General features: G+C 46.5%; 3 protein-coding genes and 1 long non-coding RNA gene across 5 annotated transcripts in view; 3 read left to right on the top strand and 1 right to left on the bottom strand.

Moving 5' to 3' along the window:
* Window positions 1-5,944, top strand: part of LOC103155968 (PCTP-like protein) — a 16,173-nt gene extending 10,229 nt beyond the window's left edge. Inside the window, exon 7 of the transcript XR_001659568.1 lies at window positions 5,738-5,944. The gene's annotated coding sequence lies outside the window, so the exon portion shown is untranslated. The remainder of the gene's footprint in view (window positions 1-5,737) is intronic.
* On the top strand, window positions 936-5,744 carry LOC103155969 (PCTP-like protein). Of its 2 annotated transcripts, XM_007577867.2 has the most exons (6): window positions 939-1,158; window positions 3,427-3,574; window positions 4,708-4,811; window positions 5,017-5,134; window positions 5,218-5,270; window positions 5,351-5,744. In XM_007577867.2, exons 2-6 carry the CDS (start codon window positions 3,427-3,429, stop codon window positions 5,564-5,566), a joined length of 639 nt encoding a protein of 212 aa, XP_007577929.1. In that variant the 5' UTR covers window positions 939-1,158; the 3' UTR covers window positions 5,567-5,744. The 2 variants fall into 2 exon arrangements, with proteins under 2 accessions (XP_007577928.1, XP_007577929.1); XM_007577866.2 differs by having other exon boundaries at window positions 936-3,574.
* Window positions 5,945-9,651: 3,707 nt separating the features above from the next.
* The window catches only part of arap3 (ArfGAP with RhoGAP domain, ankyrin repeat and PH domain 3), a 25,024-nt gene continuing 21,727 nt past the window's right edge, over window positions 9,652-12,948 (top strand). Inside the window, exon 1 of the mRNA XM_007577863.2 lies at window positions 9,652-9,943. The gene's annotated coding sequence lies outside the window, so the exon portion shown is untranslated. The remainder of the gene's footprint in view (window positions 9,944-12,948) is intronic.
* The window catches only part of LOC107833803 (uncharacterized), a 21,293-nt gene continuing 19,221 nt past the window's right edge, over window positions 10,877-12,948 (bottom strand). The window contains exon 3 of the long non-coding RNA XR_001659569.1: window positions 10,877-10,888. This is a non-coding gene — a long non-coding RNA (uncharacterized LOC107833803). The remainder of the gene's footprint in view (window positions 10,889-12,948) is intronic.

Here is a 12,948-nt window from a genome sequence, read left to right as displayed (position 1 = left end):
CGTGAGCAGCTCAGAAAAGCTCGTTGCACAAAGTCGGGTCTGACTTTTTTTTTTTTCCAAACACCGGCTGATGCTGATGATCTCTGGACAGTTACTGGTATACGAGTCAAATTATCACACTGACCACTGGTGCTGTTGGAACATCACAAACCAAACTTATTATGAACGGATCCCGTTTGGTTACAGTTGAATTCAACGAAACCTCCTGCTGCTCCTCCTGCTGCTCCTCCTGCTGCTCCTCCTGCTGCTCCTCCTCCCGATGCGCAGCATGATCTCTGCTGACTCAGCAGCGGCTCTCTGAACCGACATGCAGACGGCGGCCAAGATCGCCTCTATCAGATCCTCAGGATGAAGCTTGGACTTGGTTTCCAGATGTAGTCAAACCACATCTTTATAAGAGCGTAAAGCTGCCAGGTTAAAAGCTTCAATACGCAGGGTGACGCTGATCAGTTGGATGGATAAAAAAGCCTGACATCATGACGCGTTGTAACACATTACTCCGGTAGTCTTTTTTTTTTTAAGGATTTTTTCGGCACTAGTTTATTTGACAGCAATCTGACTGTGAGGGGGCAGAGAGAGCGGAGACAGGCCTGGGCCCAGCGAACGGAGGACGGGAGTCGGACTCCTGATTACCGCGGGCTAAAGACTCTGTATGCGGGGCGCCGCGCTAACCACCGCCCCGCGCAACGCCCCTATTGCGGTAGCCTATGTTGTAATTTACAGTTTGTAATTATTAAATTATTTAGAATTTTATACAATTTGAGCTTTCTGGCGAACTCACCTAGTCCACCTTCTTTCATTTTCTGGGAAAAATCTGTTTAGTCATGTGATTGCGACTAGTCGACTGGCCCAGAAAAAAGTCATTGCAGAGAAAAGAATCGACGAGTCGACTAGTCGACTAATTGGTGCAACCCCTAGTGTGTGTGTGTGTGTGTGTGTGTGTGTGTGTGTGTGTGTGTGTGTGTGTGTGTGTAGCTCTGGGTTTCTGAGGAACCCAGAGCTATAATGTGAACTTTTCCAGAACCTGCTGACCTGGTACCACCGGACCTTCTGAGGAATGAGGTCATCAGAACCCGAATGACACATGGAAACATCTGAAACGGGAGCTGAAACCGGATCCGGAGGAAAGCCCGGTCCAGTTTCCAGGCGGGTTACGAGGTCCGCAGCAGTTTGACTCTTTGTTATCAAAAAACCAGCAGGGCCCGGTTCTGCTTCTGTACTTTTTAAGCTTCACAGCTAGTCGGACCAATGTTCTGGTCCGACTAGCTTATGGACCACAAGACCCTTTTCATGGTTCTGTTCCAGAAACTGGTGGTTCTGTTTATGAAGAAAACACATCCTGGTTCTGGTTCTGGCAGGATCTGGACCAGTTCCAGTCAGTGTTGTGAGGTTCTGCTGTGCTTCAGCTGAAACCTTACAGCAGCGTACGGAGGACACGCCCAGGAACCTGCTGCTGGTGCATTGTGGGTAATGTAGGCACTGTCTGCATTCAGGAGGTCAAAGGTCAGAGCAGATCTGGATCATTGCAGAAATCTATCGTCTTCTTCTCTGGACCTCCAGCTTCTCCGGTTCATCTCCTCCGGGGGTCGGCCTCCCTGCTCAGCTCTGGACCTGCGTGAGCCTCCAGGTGGTTCTGCTCAGGTGAGGTCATGACCTCACCTGATGGTTCTCCTGCTGAGTGAGGAGATGTTTGACCTCCATGTGAAGCTGGAGCTATCTGAAGGTTGAGGTCACTGTGAAGACCAGCTGACCATCTCTGTCCCCTGAATCTACCTGAGTCGATCCAGGAAGTTCTGATGGACCCCCCTGACTGGCAGTCACGGAAGAACTGTGGAGTTTTGCAGTTCTTCTAGATGAAGAATCGATCAGAAACTCTGCAGAATTTGTGGTTTTATTTGCAACAACAGGAAGCTGTTACTTTGAATGAGTGGAGGAAGTGTTTGGAAAAACAGCTGGAGAGGCTCCAACCCAGACCTGGATGTTGAGATCATCAGGAAAGAGGAGGAGCTGATAGAAGAAACCGTTCAAATCTCCTTCATTGGTTAAAGATTGAATTGTTCAGTAACTCAAATGGTTAGTGTTCAACAATTGGTGTCTGCATTGTCCATAGGGTCTGCAGTCTGAAGCAATTTTTCCAGAAGGTTCTATCAGGAGAAGCTGCGGGTTTGAACCAGCCAGGACGCCTGGCCAAAGCGCCCCAAACCCGACCAACACATTCTGAACCCTTCGAAGAGGCCTTAAGCCCTGCGTAGACACCCAGAATCTGTCGAAGATGTGCGTAGATACTCCAATCCCGGTGTAGATGCCCTGAACCCCCATAGAATTTGTCATAGATGCCCTGAACCGGCATCATTGCCTCCTGATGAGTCGCGGCAGCTGGGTGATGAAGCTCAGGACCTCCTGAATGATTGATGCAGTTCCTGAGTTCTGCTGATTGAATTACACGGATCCAATGACAGCCGTCCAGCCGAGCCTGACGGCCCTGAAAGATTACAGACTGGAAAAGATGACGTCCTGCAGGTAGTGGCCGCCTCCCATGGTATCCAGTAACCAGTGAGGAAGAAGAGGCTGAAGGCTGCAGTTTAACTCCTGGACAGAGTTCCTGGAAGGTTGTTCAGAGGTAACAGCCACTAGCAGTCTGATGTAGGTTGGGTGGTGCCTGCAGCTCATCATCATCCTGATCTTCATCACACACACCTTAGGAGTCTTTAGATCCTCAGAGATGTCTCAGTCTTCAGATGTGGGTTGTTCTCATCTGATAGCATCACCTCCCAGCCCACATTTACAGTCAAACTTGGATGAAGAGTTGGATCAAGACGTTCCCTGGGAACAGCTTGTTGATGATCTAATGGTTCTCCAGCATGATGGTGAACTGGATCACAAGTTTGAAGTTAGAACCAAGTGGCTCAAAGTTTAGAAAGTTGACATCTGGAGGTTTGAAGCCCATGGAGATCCTGTGGTCGGTTCCTCAGATTGGAGGACTTCCTGTCTAGCTGCTTGTTCTTGCTAATTCCTCTGGGTTTGTTGTTGTAGTTTGTTGAGTTTTCTCTTCCTTCTTCATTAAAGATGAATGACTCCGTCTGCTCAGCTCCACCTGAGCTTCCAGATCACCTAACAGCACCTGATCAGCCGGCCTTCCTCTGAGCAAGGCAGCGATCAAGTGTCTCCTTCAGAGGTCATGTGAGAGTTGAACTTTAGACTTCACTTTCCTAAAGAACAGAACCCAACACAAGAAGTTCAGGTGACCCAGCCTGGAGTCATGATACTGGGAACGGGTGGAGGAGCCACCTGGTGGATGGGAGGGTGGCCATCCAATGGAAGCTGGTGATGATGGTTCTGCTTCCACAACCTCTGACCTTTAGGTCCAAGTTCTGCTCTGAATGTCCTGGTTCTGGTGAAACTGGTTCTTCTCTGTCTCTGTTCCAGATGAGGATCGTGTGCAAAGACGTGACGGCAGAGACGCTGTACGACGTCCTCCATGACACCAGCTACCGGAAGAAGTGGGACACCAACATGATCGACACCTACGACATCGGCAGACTGACGGTCAACGCAGACGTGGGATATTACTCCTGTCAGTACCACTGGACCCACTCCAGACTTTATCCCAGAATCTGACTTAAAACCAGACCAGCCTCGACATTCAAATCATAAAAATAGAAGAAAGTCTCGTATTGATTGGCTGTTTATGGGGTTACATTTGTAAAGTTACACTGTTAAAAATTAACAGCAATAATTTGGGTTATTTAGCCCGTCAGAAGAAATGGGGTTCATATAGTCATATATCAGTATGTTATTCATTCATTTATTAGTGTCACGGTTTCAAACGCAATATTTAATTTGCAAAGTAAACATGTAGCTACCTAGCTCAGAGCTAATCACATGTTGGCTCAGAGCTCAAGGAAGTTGTAGAAATGCTCTCAGTGACTCAGAAAGGAAACATCAGGTGCCATTCCAGGCTTTGGAGAGGAACGTCTGACTTGCATTGAGGATATTGTAAAGTTTTGGAGTGAGGATGGTTCTGGAGGCTCTGGACATTCTTTGGTCTCTTTTGGCCATACCTTTTCATAGGCAGATGTAGGATTGGGATGCCACCTACGGAGTGATCACAGTTTTTGTGGAGAGCATCCTCCAGCTATTGAAGGTCAGACTTCTCAGCCTCCCTGAGAGGCTCGGTTTATGGTGCTGTCTTCATCCTGGACAAGGAACATTGAAATAGGTCTTTACTCCTTAAAGGTGCCGAGGTGTTTTGGGAGTTTGGTTGTCCCTCCTTGTGTGTGTTGTGGACCTCCAGAATGCCTACGACCGGTATCCTGCAGCACCCCCTGCAGGAGTAGAGGGTACCAGTGGTTTGAGGCTAAAGAAGAAGCAGCATCAACATAATTCTTGTTCCCAATGCAGGTTAGAGTCCTCCAACTCTACTTTCATGCTAAACCTATTGGCAAGACAGCAAAGAGAAAGCTTAGAACCTGGAAAACCAAAATGTCTCCACTGATGTCTAAATATTAAGTAAAAACATCCAATCAGGTCTGAATGTTGTAGAAGTTTTCCCTCATTGGTGGGAAGAGGAGACGTCTATGAGCAGATTCCTGGTTTTTGCTGTCACTTCCTGTGGAAAGTGATTCAACTTTGGCTGGATGTTGAACATGAACAGTTCAACTTGGATAGGATGACTTCATTTATTCCCCCTCTGGTGTCTGTTTGAAGGGAAATGCCCGACGCCTCTGAAGAACCGAGACTTTGTGACAATGCGGTCTTGGCTTCCACTCGGCAGCGACTACATGATCATCAACTACTCCGTCAAACACCCGGTCAGTGTCTGCTGCTGGTGGAGGTCGAGTTGCAGACAGAGGTTCTGGAAAGTACTGACCCGTCTCCTGTTCCCTGTAGAGTTCAGCAGCATGTTTGCAACTCTTTAGTCACGGCAGACGGATCATGTTTTACAAGAACCACAGGAAGTCGTCACATTGCTTTCCCACATTAAAATCCAAAATGCCTGTCTGTTCGTCTCCATAGCAACATCCTCCTAAGAAAGACTATGTCCGAGCCGTGTCCCTGCTGACGGGCTACCTGATCCAATCCAACAGTGCCACCAGCTCCACCCTCTACTACCTGACCCAGGTGGATCCCCGAGGTGAGGCAGGAAGACAGTTTTGTCCTCTGTTCTGTCTTCCCAGAGACCTGACTGTAAGTCCTGTCCCCTCCTGTGTCCTGCAGGCTCTTTACCAAAGTGGGTCGTTAACAGAGTCTCTCACTTCGTGGCTCCGAAGGTAAAAGTTGGTCCGGTTCCTCCCGCAGATGGCGTCTCTGTCCCCTGTCCAACCCTGTCCTGCCGTCTCTGTCCCTCCAGGCCATGAGGAAGATCTACAAGGCGTCTCTGAAGTACCCAGAGTGGAAGCGGAAACACGACCCGACCCTGAAGCCGTGGATGTACCCAGAGCAGAACACGCTGCCCTCCATCAGCATGGCGGACCTGACGCTGCAGCGGGCGGACTCTCTGGAGAACATCGATGAGAGCGGCGTGAGCGAGGAGAAGGCGCAGCACAGCGATGACGAGGAGACCTAGGCCGTCCTCAGGCTCCCGAGGGACTGTCCTCCTCTCACCCACTGGTTGTTGGTTTGTTTGATCTCCTCCTGCTGGAGACGTTTCCCACTGCCAGTCCTCCAGTGTCTGTCCCTGTCCTCTGCCTCCACCCCGAAACCTTCTGTCCACACCGTGACCTCTGAATGACCAAAGGTCGTCCACAGACTGACCCTAGGCTGACCAAGCTGTCCACACACTAAAGGCCCCAACATACTCGAGCGTACTTCTGTCCGCGCCGTTCGTGGAATCTGCACAGTTCGCCTGAGTATGTTGGGGCCTTAACGCACTGACCTGTCTACACCAGGGGTGTCCAAACTTTTTGTCATGTAGGTCAAAAGTATTAAATAGAGCAGTGTTTCTCAACCCTGGTCCTCAGCCCCCCTGCTCTGCATGTTTTAGATGAGCCTCTATTCCAGAACAGCTGATTCAAATGATTGCATGACCATCAGGTACTGCAGAGGCCTGTTAATCACCCAGAGATACAATTCAGGTGGCAGAAGGGAAACACCTAAAACATGCAGGACAGGGGGCTTGAGGACCAGGTGGAGAAACACTGAAATGGACCAAGAAAATAAAATAAAAATACAAAATAAAGCAAATACTCATCCAATATTTTTGTAGGTAAGGGAGCTTGTTCACTGTAATCCAAACCATGAAAAGGATTTTGCTGTAAAAGAGAAATATCTAGTTTACAAATAATTTTTATAGCAAATTGATTCTCAGTTATAGGAACAGGATGTGGTCACCAGTGAAAGTCTGTAGAAAAATTAGGCTCTACTAATTATAAAACTTTCTTATAAAAACACAAATATTGTTGTACTTATCTTTTCCATTGCAAGAAAATGATCATTTTCAATGATAATTGATTAAAACAAAACATCTTCATCTGCACCAACCTGCTGCACCAGCCAGGCCACAAATGGCCCCGGGCCGCACTTTGGACACCCCTGGTCTACGCCATGGTCCGGCTGTCTGTCCTCTCAGGTTCACCCTCTGATTATCTCAGCTTCTCAACCTTTGACCTCAGTACCCCTAGACTCCAGGTTTTCCAGGAGTTCCTTCCAGGTTTTCTAATGGAGCGCTTAGATCAGATTTTTTTCCAAACTGTAGTTTTTTTTCCAGTGATCTTCTAGTTTAAATTCAATCCTAATAAATTATAATCAGTAAATAATCATTTTGTAGATCTTTCCAGACTTTCTGTGAAATTTAAGGATGCTTCATGTGTTGAACAGAAACCAATTCCTCTTTAATGAATTAAACTGAAACATTTTTTTTTTACTTTTAGACCAGATTAAAATGTTATTAATTAGAAAGATGATCAGATCGATGCTCGTGATCAATAAAGGTTCCTGTACCTCCGTCCCTGTGAGTCACTGGTCCACACCTGGAGGTGATGATGTCATCCTGCTGGTTTCTGGGACCTCGGAGTCATGAAGGTTTGCTGTAGGACCTGGTCTGTTTGCAGCCAAACATAGGGGGCGCTGTTTTAACGTTACACATTAACAGCATAATCTGAGTCATTTTAGCCCATTGTAAGAAAGGAGTTCAGTTTTCAGTCATGATTTCACTATTTTATTCATAAGAATGTAAGATCAATGTTTAGCTTATATAAAATTTCTCAAGCCCAACCTTTTATTTTGATAGTCCACTCTGTAAGTGTATATGTATATTAGCTAAATTTTGCTAACTATTCAACTTTCTAATATTTAGTTTGAAACTGCGACATTTATAAATGAATGAACAAGGTGAAAATATGACTTGGAAAAATGAACTCAGTTGCTTTTTCTCTTCTAAAAGGCAAAATAATGCAGATTATTGCTGTTAATCTGTGACTGTAGCTCATCAGCAGCCGCTTGTTTCTGCAGGAACTTCAGGATTTGCCTGGCCTGCAGCGCCCTCTGGTGGACAGCTGGAAGAAGAAAACTAGCAGAAGACCAAGATTAAGAAAAAAGCTAAATGTTAAATGTCAACTTTAACCAGTTGAATACCTAAGAACTGATAAACTTTGAAAGGTTTCTGTGTTTCCTGATCATAGTCGTAAATCCGGAGCCGATGAATTCTGGTTCTGGAATACGGACTGAACAAGTTCGTCTCTGAAGGCCTGAGGAGTTCACATGATTCAGAGCTGATAAAATCCGTTTAGGTCCAGAAAGATGAACAACATCTAAAGCTCCATCCTTTTACCAACAGGAAGTGACCTAATGCCCGGCAGGAAATGATCAGAGGCTTAATGTGTTGAATAAAAGAGTTCTAGAACCGAGCCTTGGAGAATCATGCAGCCTCTGTTTGCTCAGATTCATGACTAAAGTCCAACATGACTGTTCGCTTGGTTGCCTGTAGGTAAATGTGTTTCTGTGTTTACTGACTGCAGCAGTCTTAGCTCCGCTCTTCATCATAAACAACACATTTAGAGTAAAAACGTCACATAAAGAAATCTTATAAAAAGAAAAGAATTAACTCTAAATAATGAGGAAAATTTGGTTGTTTAATTTCTCTGAGAACCAACAGATTAAACCCGGGGGATGTTTGTTCAGAGAATCTGGTTCAACATGAGTTGTAGGAATGGCAGGGTGTCCACAGGGTGGCGCTGTGGGGAACCTGTTCTACCTATAGAGCTGTGACAATCCAAGATCAGATGAGGAGCAGCTCTGGCTGCTCTTCCTGCCCTGATGAGGAAAACTCGATGTGATCGTTTCCTCCGTCAGCCGCTGAGGAATGCCGCTTATTGTCTCAGCCACTTCCTGTTTCCTGTCTGCTGGGCCAAGAGGAAACTCCACCACCACCATCAGCTCCTCACCGCTGAGGACAGGACGCCGCGTCCTGCAGGACTTCCTCTGCACCAGGCAGCTCAGAAACACTCATCTGCATCTGACCAGCTGGGAGGCGCTCCTGATGACCGTCTGCTAGGACCAACTGAGATGGACGGGTTGCTCCAGGTCCAAACTAGGTCAAACTACATCCAAACAGGGTGCTGTGGTGGCGCAGGGGCAAAGCACGACCCACATATTGAGGCCCTAGTCCTCATGGCTGTGGTCGCGACATTTGCCGCATGTCTTCCCTTCTCTCATTAAAGCAGTTTATTGAAACTACTTTCAAATAAAGGCCACTAGAGCCAACAAAACCTTAAAAAAAAAAAAGAACTACATCCAAACCAGGTTAAAACAATTAAAAACTAATTTAAACCTGGTTTAAGACCTGGTCTATGAGCTGAAACGTCGCTCAGAAAGAAGCCATAAATAAACTTGACTGATTGGTTGATTGATTACTCTAATAAAGTCTAATAAAGCATAAAACCTGATTTCTGTATTCAGATGTCCAGAAGGACAAAGTCCTTCTTCTGTGAAGAAACATCCTGAACTGTTATTACATGATGACCATGGTTACAAACAGAGGCGCTGAGACCAGCCTTACGGTGAAGCACGGTGGTGGCAGCATCATGCTGTGGGCCTGTTTTGTTGCAGGAGGAACTGGTGGACTTCATAAATAGATGGCATCATGAAAAAAGAACATTATGTGGAAATACTGAAGCAACATCTAAAGACATTAGCAGGAAGTAAAAGCTTCCAGACGGTACAAATAAAAAGGTGAGTCAGAGCGACAAACCTGACCCGGTTCTACCGGACCCGTCAGAACTCCTGACCTGGTTCTGTCAGGAGGAATGGAGCAGAACTCCAGAAAACTGTAGTGAGAAGCTTGCTGAAGGAAACCCAGAGTCAGGCGACGCTGCCAAACGCTGAGGAGAAGTATATAAACTTTTGATTTTGAAGACCTGAATAAATAAATCTGACAGATTCTTTCCTGCATTATTTCACTGGATGTATGTAAACTTCTGGTTTCAACTGTATATTTATAGCTAATTAATATTCACATAATTAGCTGATCAAAACTGTTTCTGTTCATTTTTCTGAGATTTCAGTCTGATATGAACTGATATGAACAAATGAAAATCATATTCTCATTTTAACATTAAACAATAATTTAAGGTCAAATTTAAATATCTTTCCATTTACTTTGTATTTCCTGTGTCCTGTGACCCGGTGAAGCTATAAGCTCCCTGCTCAACTAAATCTGATAACTGGTGAGTCTTGCATCTGATTTATCTCAACCGGAAGTGGTGCGCAGATTCGCGCCTCTTATTGTGAAAGAGACCGGAAGCTGCAGCAGTTTAATATTGCCGGCAGCTGTTTTCCTCCGGTCAGAGCGGAGCTTCTCCTGCCAGAGCTCCCAGTCCGACCCAGCCCGACTCGGGGTTGTACTGGCGGATTTACCGGAACCGACACCAGCAGCGAACCTCAAAGCCGAACCGGACCAGAACCAGGAACCGGACTGGACCGGATTACAGAGCAGACCGGATCAGAGGTGAGAAAGTTAGAACCAGTTTACTGACACTGGGAAGCGGACCGAACCGGTTCTGAACACATGGGGGCAGAACCAAAGCAGGTTCCAGGTTCAGTCAGAACCAGAACCAGAGCAGGTAAAACCCAGACCCTGACAGGTCCAGTTCTGGAAGTCTGGAGCTTGTTGGGCTGAACGGTCTGCTGAAAACACCTGGACAGGTGAGGGCGTGGTCTTGGGTTCTGACTGCAGGTCCGGTTCTGGTTTCTGAGCCCAGATCAGTCAGAACTCCTTCAAGGTGTTCTGAAGGAGTTCAGTTCTTCCTCTTCTCTGGAGGAAGAGGAAGATGATGAAGAGTCAACAGGTGAGCTCTGGGTTCAGGCCCTGCAGGTGTTCAAATCAAACGTACTTCATTGATCCCAAAGGAGATTTAATGTTGTGAATCATTGATCCAGATTCTCAGTAGATGCCTGCGATCCTTCCTGCAGCAGTCTGTGTCACAGCGAATCTGGAGAAGCCTCTGACTGAAGACACGCTGATGGAGACGACGGTCAGAGGTTTTATGAAGTTTTTTGATTTTATGAAGAATCCTTCTATGCATCGTCACCTCCAGAGGTTCCACAGTCAGAACCAAACAGAACCAAACAGAACCAAACAGAACCAGCCTTCTTTATCAGGTTGTTGAGGCTCTTCAGGTTCTGGTTCTGGTTCTGCTCCCAGCGGACTGATGGAGCATCTGCAGCATCTCCTCTTGTCTAGTTCTGTGGGTTTACTCCAGAATCTGTTGAGGTTCTGATGAGCTCTGTCTCTCCTGAACAGAACCTTCCAGGTCCTCCATTTGGGTCAGTCTGTGGTTCTGATCCAGGATCTGGGATCTATTTGTTGGATCGGTTCTGGAAGCTTCAGGTCCAACTTTACTGACTGAAAAGACTGGGGCAGAATCAGAACCTGGAGAACCAGAACCTGAACCTGAAGCAGAATCAGAACCTCCAGACTGCTTCTGATTGGCCAATCAGATCAGCAGAACCGCCGCTGCCGATCACATGACCCAACTGGAGGCTGATGGAGGAACTGGACCCAGCAGCTCCAGAACCAGAGGAACCAGTCTGCAGCCCCAGTCCTCCCAGTCCTCCCAGTGTGTGTCTCCAGTCGTCAGAAACAATCGGCGCTCTGTTCTCGGTGGAACAGCGTCTCCGTTGTTCTGTCTGTCCTCGGAGCCTCACTGGAGCTCCAGCTGAAGCCACAACCAGTTCACTACTCCCAGTACTCCCAGTTTATACCCAGAGCCCACACCTGGACATCTCTAAGAGGGCGGTCAGAGAAACGCCTGGAGGTGAGGAGGTTCTGAACCGGTTCTGTAGACCGGCTTGTAGATCCAGAAGGTTCTGTTGTTCCGGTTCAGAGGCATTAGAACCGGACCAGCTGGTTCGGATCAGTACTGGACTTTTTCCTGGGAACTCAGACGGTGATAACGCTGCGGTTCTGATCTAATCGGGGTTGCCTGCGAGGAGGACGTCCTGACCCGGCCCGGATGCTGCTGCTGCAGATTTACGGATCCCAGAAAAGCAGCGGGGGCTGGAATGACAGGAATGCTGCTCCTGAAGTGGGCCGGGTCGGGCCAGGCCGGGTTGGTCTCTCAGAACCGACTGGACCTTTTGTGGAGAAGTATTCACACCCTGACCCAACAACTAGTCACCGCCCATCCCAGAGGATGAACTTTGACCCTCTTATAGAGGGTTTTCCAGCCTGTTGAAGGTCAGGCTGCAGCATCTTAACGGGATCTCAGTCTGAACTTTGACTAGGCCACTGAACTACCTTCATATATAGAGCTGCTGGTGTTTTGGATCTGCTACAGGGTTCCATCGGTTCCGGAAAGTCGTCCTGGTTCTGGTTCTACAGCCAACCAAGGAGGAAAACACTAATCAGTGTCAGTCCACGCAGGCTGCAGGCTGTTATGGGGTCAAAGGTCATTGTTTCGGTACCTTAAGCCCAGATCACGCTGCACGATTTTTTTTGCCCTGATTTTCCCCTTAAGACGATCTCAGAATGTTCGACGTTGAGAAACAGCAGGCGCAAATCGTGACACCGCACCTACCGTGGCACTTCCGGTGGCAGGTGTCACGGCAGCCGCTGTTTTCGGGGCTAGCGGTCAGTGTTGCCACTGACGTCGGCGCCTTCCAAGGATGGCCGCTACCTCATACCGGCACCTCCCACGCCTCACGGACCGCTCTCGTCTATCGTCGCTGACGAGATTTAGGGCGGCCATCTTAGAGCGGTCGACCGCTCCACTCAGCGTTATACGTTGGACAGGCACAATGACGAATTTGCGCAGTTAATCTTTCATAACACGCTTTGTTACTGGAAACCTAGACCAGGCAGCCACTATAACTTTCAGTGTTTTATTTAAGATAATGCAATTAAAAAAAAAAAAAAACATGTTATCATAATTTTCCAAAAATGCCTCTTAACCAGTTTTAAAGAGTTATTACTTGTTATTATTTAATAAATTAAATCTGCAATTTTTCATTATTTGTCAAGTTTATTACAGATTTGTGTGGCAGACATGAAGGTTGCTTCTCTGTGTTTGTTTCTGGTTCTGTTCATTGTCTCCAAAGTTTCTTATTCAAAGATGAGAAAATGACTAAAATCTGAGCTACAAAATGCATTTCAACAGCATTTTCAAGGCAGCAGGAGGACTTTCACTTTCTAGTTAAACCACCTTCAAATTTTTTACACTAATATTGAATATTGATAAGTCAAAACACAAAGTATTTACACCTCAAAAACTTTGACAATGTGTGAATCTTAAGCAGCATTAAGAACAAGATTGTTACATATTTTTGGACACAAAAATTACTTTGGGTTTTACTTAAGATGCAAATGATATTTTCAAAGCAAATTGTGCTGCTTATATATTATTTTATTTGGCAGATATGTTTCAACATTTTTTAAAGTTTATGTCACAAAGTATATGCATAGTAATTGATTTGTCAATATTTATTAGCCACTGTATGTAAATACTTTAAACA

The sequence above is a fragment of the Poecilia formosa genome, unplaced genomic scaffold (assembly GCF_000485575.1).
Source record: "Poecilia formosa unplaced genomic scaffold, Poecilia_formosa-5.1.2 Scaffold458, whole genome shotgun sequence".
In the NCBI taxonomy this organism is placed as follows: domain Eukaryota; kingdom Metazoa; phylum Chordata; class Actinopteri; order Cyprinodontiformes; family Poeciliidae; genus Poecilia; species Poecilia formosa.
The sequence above is the reverse complement of the archived record's forward strand: the minus strand, read 5'-3'. Positions and strand labels throughout refer to the sequence as shown.

Coding starts and splice junctions, on each gene's coding strand:
- LOC103155969 (XM_007577866.2), top strand. CDS start 3,328: ATGATGGTTCTGCTTCCACAACCTCTGACCTTTAGGTCCAAGTTCTGC. Junction 3,575..4,707: donor AGACGTGGGATATTACTCCT/GTCAGTACCACT, acceptor GTCTGTTTGAAG/GGAAATGCCCGACGCCTCTG. Junction 5,271..5,350: donor CTCACTTCGTGGCTCCGAAG/GTAAAAGTTGGT, acceptor CTGTCCCTCCAG/GCCATGAGGAAGATCTACAA.